At 48.6% G+C, this 13,435-nt stretch overlaps 1 protein-coding gene across 1 annotated transcript; it reads right to left on the bottom strand.

Moving 5' to 3' along the window:
- Nucleotides 1-565: 565 nt before the first annotated feature.
- Nucleotides 566-10,993, bottom strand: CLDN1 (claudin 1). Its single transcript, XM_042878467.1, has 4 exons — nt 10,698-10,993; nt 2,945-3,109; nt 2,704-2,788; nt 566-2,578 (listed from the first exon to the last, which is right to left on the bottom strand). The coding sequence occupies exons 1-4, from the start codon at nt 10,918-10,920 to the stop codon at nt 2,416-2,418; spliced, it is 636 nt and encodes a 211-aa protein (XP_042734401.1). The 5' UTR covers nt 10,921-10,993; the 3' UTR covers nt 566-2,415.
- Between the last annotated feature and the right edge of the window lie 2,442 nt (nt 10,994-13,435).

A 13,435-nucleotide genomic window follows, 5' to 3' on the forward strand; every position in this document is an offset into this window, starting at 1 on the left:
TCCTTGAGTGCAGAAACAGGCTTTAAATGAAGTTTGCTTCTCATCATATGCACTTGAAATGATGGAAAGGATGAACACAAGAGTAACAAAAAATGGAAATGTTTCCAAAACAGGCAGAAACAAGGGGGAAAAAGAAAATCTTGCACAGAAGACACATCTGCACATCTCCTTCCCCAGATAAACAGAGAATGCATTGCTGAAACACTGAACATCCCTCCTGGGAGCACCACTGCTCCACACCCTGTCCCTTCCCCATTCCTGCAGCTCCCACTCCCCTGCAGGGAGCTATCTGCCTTCTCCCTGCCCCTTCCTGCTCCACCCAGGGTGCAGTCTGCCTTGCCGAGGAGCAGACCTTCTGGTTCCGAGGCTGCAATTGTAGCAGATTATTGGGTGAGTTTGTGCCAGAGGCCGCAACTGCCTGACTCACTGCAGAAGATCTGTCCCCACCTATGTGCTCCATCTCGGCAGGCAGGCTCCCAAAAACACAAGTGCCACTCCTGTCTTCCATACACTCTGTCCAAGTACTGTTTAAAATGTAAGAAAAAATGAAACAATGCAGATGTCGTTCCTTACAAAAATCCATTTATTGAAATTGTTTAAACACTTTATACAAGTTCCCAGTACAAGCATCTGCTCCCTGGCACAGGGTTAATGCAAATACAAAAGCACAGACCTCAGCAGCTCTAGCATGACCTGAGCTGCCACCCCTTAAGACAAGGTACAAGGTCTCGCAAGGTCCCACTGTGCACAGGGCAATTCCCCATCGAGAAGTAGGAGCCATGTGACCCAGCTCAAGTACAGGTCAACATCAGATCAAGCCTGAAGCAAATGCTTTGGTTTCTTTAGTAGTTTTGATTTATGTTGCAGAGTCAGATCAAACAGAGGTACAAGGCTTATATGAAGCACTAAGGCTGAGGTTGCACACAGATCTCCCTGTCTACAAAAGAAACCCAGATACCTGTTGCCTCTGAACACATTCACCATTATAAAGCCTGGTTGGAAGCAACCAGCTTCCATCCTTACATAAATCAAAGTTGAGCCTTGGAAGCTGATATCATCCTTTTAGGAACACCAGACTAATCTCCAGCCAGCCTTACCAGTGTTGGTCAGGCACTGGTGACAGACTGGTTTTAGGGTAAGGGGTGGCAACCCATGAGCTGCATTGTCATATAGGACTTAATATGCAATGATGGCTTCATCTTTACAAAGCTGGGTTTCTTCCCTCTTCGGCAAGCTTGGATTGAAAGAAAATGCTATAACCCTCAGGTCAGTTTCCTTGGAATTTGCCTTCATATCATGACTGAAAGTATTTGCAAGAGTAAAGACAGGGTCAAATGACAGTACAAGAGGTATCCATGGGGAAACATCAGGGAGTGGCACTGCATTGTTTGGCTTAACATTTTTTAGCCACATAAGGCAAACAGATCAGTAACTTATAACTAAGCCCAAACTGGAATGACTGAAGGAAAAGAAGGCAACACTTGTTAAAAGGTGACCTGTAACAGACATGGGGATATAGCTTTGAGCTCAGCCAGGCTAAGAACATCAAGAAATAACCATCAACAACAGAGTCTAAGGAACAACACAGCAGCCCCAGAGACAACAGTGAGAACAGGGGATTGTTTCTGTCTACCTCTTCCCTGGCACCAGGGAGACCTGCAGCTGGTTGGGAGTTTGCTAGCTGTTGTAGCTGTATTACAGCCCTTGGCCAATACACAATCATCTTACCAGATCTTGTCAAAAGATGACACACAGTTAAGCCAGGCTGTCTTACACTACATCTTGTTGTTGGCCAACAACACATGCATACAGTTACAGATTTTAGTTTAAGTCACAGCAATTTAGTTGTATCAGACCCTTTGCACAGAAAGGAAGGTGCTGAAGATGACACCAGTAACAGTATAAAAACAGTTTAGATCTCTTCAAACATTCCTACCTGTAAAGTCACTTCCCCAAAATTATGTTTCCCCTTAAGCTATTGGTCTTCTCTTTGTATATAGTGTTTGATTTCTACACACACCACGCTGGGCTCTAACTTAATGGGATATGGGGACTGAATTGTTACCATCTATTTTTAATTAAAAAAAACTTTTAAAAAAAAAAAAAAAGCACCAACATCCATCTAAAAACAGTATCATTTTCCCTTTTACTCCCAAATACTAAATTTAACCCAAGCTTGGAGGCTTCAATCTTTCCAGTGGCAATACCTACAAGCTTAGGCTAGCCTTCCTCCACGGGCTGGGAGAGAAAGGAGAAGTTATGTCCAGTAGCAAAGAGGATTATAAAAATATACACATTTCTGGGAGAAGAGGAAGGCAAAACCTAGAGTCTGAACTCTGCTCAGGACAGCGGCATTGTAGTGTCCTCTCCAAATGCTTTTACTACCAGTGCTGGTGGCTCCTCTTCGTCATTTCATTATACGTAATCCTTCCCTGTGGAGGGTGCATTTTTGGGGTAGCCCCGACTGGGTGGGTAGGAGGTTTCACTTCGAGGGCAGGAACAGCAGAGGAAGGCTCCCCCCAGCAAGGCTAGAGAAGCAGCTGCCCAGCCAATGAAGAGAGCCGATCCAAATTCAAATCTGGGGAGAAACAAGGAAAAGAGCAAGAGTTGTAATTCCCTCCTGTGTTCTGTGCCACCACCACCCAAAACTAAACCAAACACCTGCCATGCTGTACTATAGCATTATATCAAATGGGTCAGTACCTGGTGTTAACGGGGGTGAAAGGGTCATAGAAGGCTCGAGCCACTCTGTTGCCGTACCATGATGTGGCCACCAGTGCTGCCAGACCTGCACATAGAGGGAACACAATGCCACGTTTACTGTTAAGTAACAAACAGTCAACAAAAAAAAAAAAAAAAAAAAAAAATCACAACAGAAGCATGCAGCAGAACCAGCGCTTGGAAAAACACCAATCTGTTATTAAATAACTGTAATGTTACTGACCTGCAATGATGAAGATCACCCCACCGAACACAGCCATCCTCATCTTCTTCACCTGGTCGTCCTCCATGCACTTCATGCATTTCATGCCAGTCACAGCAACAAACACACCAACCAGGCCCAGGAGTATAGCGGCCACCATCAAGGCTCGTGTAGCCTGCAGGCTGCCTGCACGACATCAGGGCTTGTGTTACCACAAAGACAACTCAAGATACAAAATAAGAATACAGGAACTCAGATTCCCAGGGTTCGTCATAGAGTTGGCAGAGTCACCATCCCTAGAGATTTTCAAGAAAAGGGTGGAGGTTGCACTGAGTGCCATGATTTAGCAGTAAGCTGATGATGGGGGGGGTGGGATGAACTGATGGTCTTAGTGGTCTTTTCCAAACGATTCTAGGATTCACTTTGTGGTGTTACACCGGACACAGCCAAGAGATTCTTGCTTTAAGCTCCAGGACTGTTATGCATGAGGATCAGAGGACTCTCAGTCTCCTCTAACATGCAGGGGTAACACGGTATGCAGGAAATGACCTGGGAATTACCCTCAAACATCTTTTGTTCCCGGATCATTTGAATCTCAATGGGAAGGACATATCTGTTTATCAAAAGAAGTATTCAGATTTGGGCCCTACCCTGACAAAGCATTTAGCGTGTTTTAATACGAATAGTACCATACATATGAATAGTCCCACAGCGGACAGCAGGAGCCCTTTATTGCTCAACACCTCCAAGACCCATCTTTTGTACAAATACCTCCATGCTGATTTAGACTCTAAATGGAAAAGTAGCGAGTCCCAGAAGATTAAAATAAAAATCACTATTGCCACAGAAAGAGAAATTTCCCCGGAAAAGTGAACAACTTTTTGTCCTTAAGTATTTAACTTAGACTCAATACAGAATGTCTTAGGAACCTCTTCTGGTTTTGAGGAATTGTAGCAGAGGACGATGCCTCCCATTGGCAAAGATCACACTGGCCTGGGTTCTCAGCAGACAGATTTGATTTATTTCCTTATCCAGCATTTGCCTTTATGTTAACTCACCTGACAGCACACTAACCATAACACATTTACTACAGAACTCTGATTTTATGGATAATGAAAGAAAACCAATTTTAGAAATTATGTCACTACTGATTAAAACTTTCAGGTGACAGAACAACGAAGAGCAAGCAGCAGCAGAAGAATTAGCCTGAGCTTTTACTGCCTGGCAAACTGGGCTTGTTTGAACAGCACACCATTTCATATACAGTCCTGGAAGCAAACAGGGCTGGATAATCACAGGAGCAAGCTCCCAGGAGCACTGTGACTAAGGCAGAGCTATCCCTGACATGAGTTACTTAGCAGCAATGTGTGACACATACTGTTTTAGCTCTATAATCCATTCCCAGGTGTGCAGCACACACCAATGCATTCTATAAGTCTGGGATCACTGGCAGGGCATGATTTAAGCCTAAGAGGTACCACAGAGCACCTGCAAACCCTTCAGTCAGCACAGCACATCCCCACAGCACTGTTACCATGCATTCATCGGAGCTAGTACACAACAAAAAGTCTCTGGGCTCAACCTGAAGTAGTTTGCACAGCCAGGAGTGCAGTCCTAGAGGGTTGCGGAACACACACTTATCCCCTGGTGCTGCTTTATTTACTGTGCTTTGCAAGAAAATTCTTCTGAGCCAAGCCAACAAGCTGCTGGCCTCTAGTTCTACTTTAAAACAAATAAGGACCAGTCTCCACACACAGTACAACCCTGCTGTTCTGGGAGTAGCTTACAAAACCTGTTAGAAACAATGCAGTACAGTAATACATAGAGCAATAGGAAGTGACACACTTTCCTAAGAAACAGCTTTCTTAGGAAACATCCCACCATGAGCTTGGCAAAGTGACACCTCACCTTCTCCAAAGGGGGAGGTGATACATCTCTGCACCACCCAGGCATGAGGCAAAACCCATCTGCTGCTTTGATTGCAGAAACCCAATTGCAAACCATTTATCACTTCAGCATAAAAATCACAACAACCGTATCTGAAGACATTCTTGAAGAAACTGCTCTCCAATCTTAGAGAATATACATTAAAAAGTAGCTCCTAGCTTATAATTATGCCATTATAAAGACTTTGCTTATGTGTTGCCACCTGGAAAACCAATTCAGCTGCCATACATTTAAGGCAAAGCCTTACACAACAGCTGCAGCTCTGGAGAGGCTGGATGGAGCCATTCACTCATACTTGACATGGGAAAGGACATTTCTGCAGCAGCACCAAATCACTCCAGCAAGTCTGCAGTAAGCTGGACTTAGTCTTACTGAAGAAAAAAAAAAAAAAAAAAAAAAAAAAATCAAGCCCCAAATCCAACTCTTTCAAACTTGTACAGTTTTTGTGAAGCTAAAAAAACCCCTCTGGAATGTTATCTGGGTGCATGCCATGCCAGCTTTGCAAAAGTAGCTGAACAAGAAAATAAATCCACATGTTCCTCAAGGTAAGGAAACAGTCTGCAAGAGTTCTTCCGGGGGGCTGCCTGCTTTCAGCAGCAGCCTGAATGCTCCTCACCCTCAGCACATTCATCCCTGCTTTATCCACTGAGGGAGAGAAATCATTTAGGAAACCTGGAGAACCAAAGAACAAAGCAGTGTGATATTGCAGCACTTTTTACCTTCCCACCACTTCTGCAGTGTGTGCAGTACATCACTGTGGTTAATGATAAAGCAAGCAATTAGTTATTATGTACTCGCTTGCAATGGAGTTAATGAAAGCTGCACATCCTGAGGATGAGAGCACTAGTTTAGTATTAGCTCTGCTGTTCGCGTGGGCCTTTCCAGGTGCTTTAAAAGTGATATAATTAAGCTGCATTATCTTAAGCTGCTAAACAGGACAGGTTAGCAACAGCACTCTACAACAACTTTCTAGCTGCATTAGAGTGGAGAGAAGCAGGATTTCCCCTGTGATCCAGGACCCTCAGAGTGGTGTGGCACCCAGAACTCCCACTCCACAGACCAGGAGCCCTTAGGACAGAGCAGCCCCACACCAGGCTGGCCAGACACTATCAGCAGAGGTCAGATTGCCATGTTTTGTCAGTATCAACCACTGTTTACTCAGAAGCCAAGCCTTTTTATTACTAGTTAGCAACTGAGACCTGGCTCTGAAAATGTCCATGGCAAGAAAGCAGTAAGCACTGTCAAGAGTCTTAAAACTACTGAGAAATGTTAAACATGAATCCTACACGCCACGGTAAGATATACAGCTCTTACTTGTTCCACCCACACACTGAAACCAACATTATTTACGTGCTGTCCAACGGCTTTGACTTACAATGGCATTTGGACAAACTACTCAATACAGTTTTATCTGATGCGTAACTCACATTTTCCCCTTCTCACTACTATCACACAAATAATCGCTGCCAATTCCTTGGTTACAAAAGGCCGAACTGGGGTCATTTTTCAATCATCACACTTCCTTATTTATTCTGTTTATATCACCTATGCTACACAACTACTGGGAGACTTTTTTGTAATGCAAAACTGCTGTTATGGCTCTGTGTGCAGATAGCTTTCTGACAGGATGCTCATTGAGTGCCTTGTTTGCATACTTTGTATGGACTTCTTCCTTCCCAAGGGCATCCATGCAAAGTGATGGCAGAACAGGTGACAAGATGCTGCGCAGCTCCTCTAATCTCTGCAAGAGAATCTCCTGAAGACTTACATACAGCCCTGTACTGCAAGCAGCATGTTACACCATCCACCTCAAAAGCAAGCCAAGCATTCAGAGCCTTCCTACTGGGATTCCATTGAAACAGAATGCATTTCACTGAAAGAGCTGGGTTTGAAGTCCTGCAGCTGTGCCTCACCAGCACAGAAGCATCACTCCCTGGATGCAGGCAGCGAGGTGAAGATCTGAGCAAGTAGTGAGACTTTCAGAGGCAGCTCAAGACCTGCTACACTACAGCCATGCTGGTGGTGGACCCAAGAAGCCTGCTGATGGCTTGAAGGCTTTCAAATCCATTGCAAACCCAGCATGCTCATTATCACCATGAGATGTTCCCATCTGGTCTCCTCCAAATCACAAATCCACACAGGAACCTGGGCAGAATGCAGACTCAAACAGAGCCAGGCTTCCCTGTTGAATGGGAATGCTGACAAAGAGCAAGCAACAGAGGCCTTGCACTCTGCCTACTCCAAAGCAAATAAGGTTCAAGGTTCTTCTACTGCCACTCAAACAGCAGAGGAAAGCTGACTCAAAGCAACCCAGTCCCACCATTTCCCGAACCTCGGTCAGGAGACCCACGCAGCCTGTTTTCCCATAAACTTGGAAATTCTCTTACCAACAGATTTAGTAGCAGACTAACTCTAACTACTAAAGCTGCTTAGCAGAAGCTGCTTGTAGAGCAATAAAGCCACTGTGTTGCAACAGACTCCCATCCCCTCTACAGACACAACACAGCACCGAACAAGAACAGCTTCGGTGGCATTCCAAGTAACCTTCTACCTTGTCAAAGCACAGCACAAATGAGACTGCTTTATCACTCCATCATGATTTTTCATGAGGCAGGAACATGGATTGAGAAACACAGGAGCAAATTAACCCTTAACCCACATGAAAGCACACACTGGTAGGCTCTACTTGCTTACTCCAGATGAAAAGAGGTGACAAAGGATTAGGACATCCTTGTCCCTTCTGCTAACTGGAAGACCAGTCTGACAGCCCCCCCCTTCCCACCACCAGCAGAGCTGCAGCAAGCTGGGGATGAACCTTTTTTTCTCCCCCCATCATCATTTTCCCCCTTCCCCAGCTCCTGGAACATGCTCAGCTAGAGTGGTAATGTGGGAGGGAAGATTTCACATTGCCATAGTGCTGTTTGACCCAGAGGGCATCCAAACCCTTGTTTATTTTCTGGGCTGCAGCACAAAGGCTCATTGCAGATCTACTAGGTTTGGTGATGAAGTCGCAGATGAGTCTCAGCTTGTCTCAAGCATGGAACATCTCCACGCAACTCATCACTTGGTTGATGGTGTATCTCCAGCTGGAACAGCCTAAGCACAACCCAGAACGACCTCTGCTTTGAGCGCAAGATCAATTTGGTAGGTCTGAGAGGTTCCACAGCTAAAGCCTAGGCATCCCTCAGCCTCCTGCCTGCTTCCATTCCCCTGAGACCTGGAGGAGCCCAAAGCTGACCTAGCTCCATGGACGATGCTGGAGGGCTACAAGAACAATGTGCAACAAAGCCTGTTTGCAAGGGTGGCTTTTTCTGCCTCTATGTCTACATGTGGCCACGCTTTTCACCTCAGCTAGCAAAACACAGCCTTTCTATTGCCTGAATGGGAGCATGTCCCAGCCTGACATAAGCCCCTAGCTGAATGCAGTGCGGGAGGAGTGCCAGCATGGTGCACTCCAGCAGCACAGCCACATGGAAAGCTGAAGGCCCCTCAGTTGACTGATAAAGCATGGCAAGCTTGTGCCAACCCCATCTGACACCCAACCCAAGCAAGCATGGGTGTACATAGAGAAATGGGAAGAGCTCCCAAATAGCCACAAGCTTGCTGACAAAACTTCTCACCGCTCCCACAAGAATGAATTACGGCAGGTGATGAGAGTCAATCCTTTCTATGTGGGCAAAGTAATTGCAGGATCAGAGCCTCTCCCATCGCTGCACGAGGCTCAGACACCTGGTTCTGAGCACATGCACGATGCCCTGGCAAGAAAGCAGAGCCAGGAGAAGTTCCACAGCCCACACTGCTGTATCTCCACCACATCAGTGAATACAGGAAGGGAGCTCTGCTGCACAGCTGCACCTGTACCAGGGTTAGGTTGCCAAACCGGGTAAGAGCTGGTCACATCTCCAGCCAAAACAGCATAACAAATCACTGCCCAAAGAGCTCAAGGGGAGAACAGAAAGGAAAACAGCATAAGTCACAGTGTCCTTTCAGATGAGAGAGGTTCACCTGAGAAAGCTGGGGTGTCAAAAACAAAGAGCATTTAAAACCTTTGTTGACCTTCCTAAACAAGAAAGTATCCCCCCCATGTTCCTGTATTTCTTATGCTGCCTGGAAATCTTCAGGTCCCTGTAAGGCCAGGGCCTCTGTAAGGGGATAAAGGACTGCGTTAACGACTCAGGCTCAGCCTCTGGAACCTCACTCCCCCTCGAAGCTTCGGAAGAGCCTCCGTTGTCCGCAGAACAAAGGTGGAGGGAGCAGCCGCTATTGAATGGGGCAGGTCGGGAGGTCCCGGGGCAGGTATGCAGACAGGGCTCGGAACTTGGTTCTGCAGGCAGTCTCATTTACAGCAGAAAGGGCTGCAGCCAAAGCCCCCAGGCAAGTTTTACCTTTCGCAACCGATTCAGGGGACAGCCGGAGATTGCTCATCCCCATCGGCATCTTCGCCCCCCGCCCCGAGAAGCGAGATAAAAGGCTTAAAGCTGAACTTATATCTGAGTATCACTGCACCCCGTGTGCTTAGCCCAGCCCTGATTACCCACAGCCCTGCACCTCGATGAGGCTGAATGGGTGGACCGCGCTCCCGAAGGGCGTAATTTGCACCTGTGAGGCCCACATTGCTGAGGGAACAGGAGACGCTGCTGGTGTTTGGTAGCAGTGAAGATGGGCACCATCACGGAGCGACACGGCGGGGGGGGTTACCTGTGGTGTTATGTGAAACGACACGTCCGTTTCTTTGGAAAAGAGAAAGTGATCAAGGTGGTGGTTAGCGTTATATTAATTAGGGAGGGAGAAGGATGAAGACATTCCAGGATAAACCGATCCCATTGGTCCCGGCTATGGGGGGGAGAGCGTTAGGAAGATATCGAGAAAGAATTATTTTTTGAAGCCCCTCTGGATGTTAGCATAAACTACAGCTCAAGAAACTGCCCCAGCACTCAATCCTCCGGAAACAGACGAGACGGTAACAGCTCAGTGTGACAACCACTATCGAGCAGGGTGGGCTGTGTTCCTGCGCAGCCACCCCTGGACGGGACAAAGGACCTGGCATTACCTGGGCGGACTGCTTTGCCTAGAAGCCGCAAAGAGCGCTGCCTGGGCTGGGAGCCAGCTTACCTGCCAGCCCTGTGCCTAAAATCCCCGCAGCAGGAGCGGTGATTTTCCCAAGTAACATTTCCCAGAGAACAAAGTTATCCCGTCTAAACAGAATAAAAAGAACAGAACGCAGAAGGACCAGTGCTTGAAAAGCTGATTTCTGTAGTGTTTTAATTAACTTTGCTGTTTAACTAACTTCAGCCATAGCCCAACAAAAACAGTCCCTGCCGGTTTCTACTGCCTCAATTTCTCTCGCACTCACGGCACACGCGAGGGACCCGACACCCCCTTCCTGAGTGCTGCTCTGGGGACAGACAAGAGAGCGGGTCCCTAGCCCTGCCAGGTCCTACCACACTGAGGACACGCACCTGAGCCCCGATGAGACGAACAACGAGGCAAAGCAAACTCAGCACGACGGGTCACCCTGAGCCCTACACCATCACCCCGCTCTACACCCTGTCCCACTACCGGGACAGGTAGTAGCAAGGCGGAGCAGCTTCAGTGAGATTGAGCCCTAACACTCCATAGGGCAACAGCCCCAGCTTATTACACCTAGCGCTGTCGGCACGCTGTCAGCGATACGGAGAGAGCCCGACGGCACCGGCACACCTGCTCCCAGCCCTTCAGCCCGAGCCCCGACAAAACCGAGCAGCGTACGATAGAAAAAACCCGATGGGACGGCCACCCCTGCTTCCATAGGCCCCAGCCGCCGCCCCCCAGAACGACCCCGACTTACTCTCCAGCTTGAGCAGCGAGTCGTACACCTTGCACTGGATTTGCCCCGTGCTCTGCATGGCGCACGACATCCACAGCCCCTCGTAGAGAGCCTGGGCCGTTACGATGTTGTCCCCCGCGTACGATGCCATCTTCCACTGGGGCATGGCGGTGCTGATGATGATGCCCATCCAGCCGAGGAAGGCCAGCACGAAGCCCAGGAGCTGCAAGCCCCCGCTGGCCATGGCTGCGCTGGGCTGCTCCGCACCTGCGGAGGTTGGTTGCGATGGAAGAACGCAGGAGCGCAACCAACAGCGCACTGGCGCCCGCGCAGCGCTGCGCACAACTTTTAAAGCCGCGCAAAGTGCGCCCCCTGGCGGCCGCCCCCCTCCAACCGCCCCGCCCAGCGGGGGTTTCCGCGCTGCTCCCACCCGGCGGGTGATGCTTCGCATCTCTGGGGCGCTCCGCCTGCGGCCATCGGGCGGGACCTGTGGGGGTGACACTGCGCCAGTCCCGTTCACGTTGCCCGGATCCATGTAAAACACCTCCCCTGCAGCCCCCCCAGCACCAGCGCTGCGGGGCGAGGGCACAAGGCATCTCCCACCGGGCACGCAGCAAGAGAACAAGAGAAGCAATGGAAAATATCGTTTTATTTCTGATTTTAAAGAGCTTTCAAATGCTGCCGGGACAAACGATCCAAAGTTTTGATTCCACCATTTCAATAAGGACCATTCTCTCTTAGATGAGAAATGTACCTTTCCGAACGCTTCAGTTAGCGCAGTGATTTTAAAAGGTGTATTGAGCCAAAGGGATTACAGACCAGGAAGAATTGTCCTCTCTGTCAAGCGTATATTTGTCTACTGACAATAGTTTCCCTTTCTCCTGCATGAACGTTTGGTTATTGACGGTTCCGGATTCGATGAGGGAACACTGTGTCCCTCCCAGGGCCGGGAATGAGGGGGGGGTGGAGGCATGGTGGAACTGGGTGGTGCTGCCCGATAGTCAGCAATGGGTCTGCCGTAATTCCAGCTCTGAGATAAATAGGTGATAACTACCGATAAAGGCTCTGCTGGAGGTGGGGATGGGGCTGCATTGTTTTGACGCCGTGGTTTTAGAGCGTTCTGATGACTGAGGGGATTTTGCTGGAGCTGCTTCCTGAGGTTGCACACAAACAAGCAAGCTCGTGATTACCTGACCGGTACTGCGCAACGCGGGGGGAGGGGGGCAAAGGGGAGAAAAGCAACTGCAACCCGACCACAGCCGACAGGGACGAAGCCGGGCTGCTTGGCTCCGAGCTCTCGCAGCTGCCCGGCTCACCGGTGTGATGAAATCCATCCTCCTCACTCGGTAGCAAACCTACCCAGTCGTGGCGTTTTTCACTTCGAAAGCAATTAGGTACCTGTGAATCTGCAGCTGAAGGAATGGTGTTTTTCTGGGACTTTGGAGTCTGGTTTTATAGGTTTGGGAGGGAAGAAGAAGAAAACAGCAAAGTTTTCTTTGGCAACGCAGAGATAATAAAGTAGATGCATCACACTGCGCTTTCATCAAAGGCTCTCTTACAGGGAGCAGAGAGAACAGGGTGGTGCTGGCCTTCATCTGATCCCTGGGAGAAGCAGTCCCTGATGAAGAGACACAGCAGAAACCCTCACTCAACCGGGGAGAGCAGGGCTAGGAGTGTCTAGACATTGATGTCTGGGTAGTGCTATCAGTCTGATAATGTCCACCTGCAATGCAGAGTTCCTGAGTGCTTCAGAGCACTGAACCGACTCACCCTCTCCTGACCATCCCACACCTCTCAGGTACAGCAGGCAGCTCCTTGCTGCACATGGTCAGCTCTGGGCAGGAGTGCAAGTTCCAGAAATGCTTTCATAGGGCTTAGAGCCTTTGCCTACAGGCTCCAAATGGCCAGGAAGGGCAACAGAGCAGTGCTGTGTGGGAAAGTCTCAGACCCTCCATTGGAGCTTGCAGGAGAGCAGCGGGAGAATTCCTAGGTAGCAACCTTCTGAATGCAGTAGGAGTGAGGTTGAGGAGAGACATGCAGTGTGTGTGAAGCACATGGTCTGTCACAGTGATAGAACCATAGGATCACAGAATCATTAAGGTTGGAAAAGACCTCTAAGATCATTTAGTCCAACTGTCATGGAGCGCTGACCGTGCTGCTGGCTCCTTGATGGGAGTCAATGATGGGAGTGGATGCAATCCACACGCACCCCATACTTGGGAAAAGCTGGGCTTAGTGCATGTCTTGGTGGCAACTTTGGGCCAGTTTGTGCTAAAGCTGTCTGGGTGTGAGGTTGGCTGCTTGGACACATAGTAGGACACCATGCATCCTCAGTTTCTTCCCCTTCCAGAAAGCCGCACAGCTTAGATTGAAGATAGCCTTATTCTGCAAGGGATACTGTAGGATTTGAGCGTGGAGATGGATGCTATGCTTCTGTGGGGCTGTGCAGCAGTCCCATTGCCCCCTATCCCCAGTGAGTACTGCATTGAGCAGCATTACTGCATGAATATATGGCAGAGTTGGTTCAAATAAAGTTGATGTAAGGCCATACTGAGATATATCCATGTGCTGGGCTGCAATACAGGCTCATCCCCTGTGCTTTTGTACTTTCTGGGCAAAAGCTCTGTGCTCATGTCTCTGTTTGCCCATGTCTTCCCTACCTCATCCTTCTTGCCTCTTTGACCATTGAACACCCCTGACAGTTAAACACCTCATACCCTGAGCCTCACAAACCCCCAATTCATATTTTGCTTTCCAGG

Source organism: Lagopus leucura, unplaced genomic scaffold (assembly GCF_019238085.1).
Source record: "Lagopus leucura isolate 7727_CA_CO unplaced genomic scaffold, USGS_WTPT01 Super-Scaffold_100021, whole genome shotgun sequence".
Lineage (NCBI taxonomy): Eukaryota > Metazoa > Chordata > Aves > Galliformes > Phasianidae > Lagopus > Lagopus leucura.

Coding starts and splice junctions, on each gene's coding strand:
- CLDN1 (XM_042878467.1), bottom strand. CDS start 10,920: ATGGCCAGCGGGGGCTTGCAGCTCCTGGGCTTCGTGCTGGCCTTCCTC. Junction 3,110..10,697: donor CTCGCTGCTCAAGCTGGAGA/GTAAGTCGGGGT, acceptor GATGTCGTGCAG/GCAGCCTGCAGGCTACACGA. Junction 2,789..2,944: donor GGTGATCTTCATCATTGCAG/GTCAGTAACATT, acceptor CTCTATGTGCAG/GTCTGGCAGCACTGGTGGCC.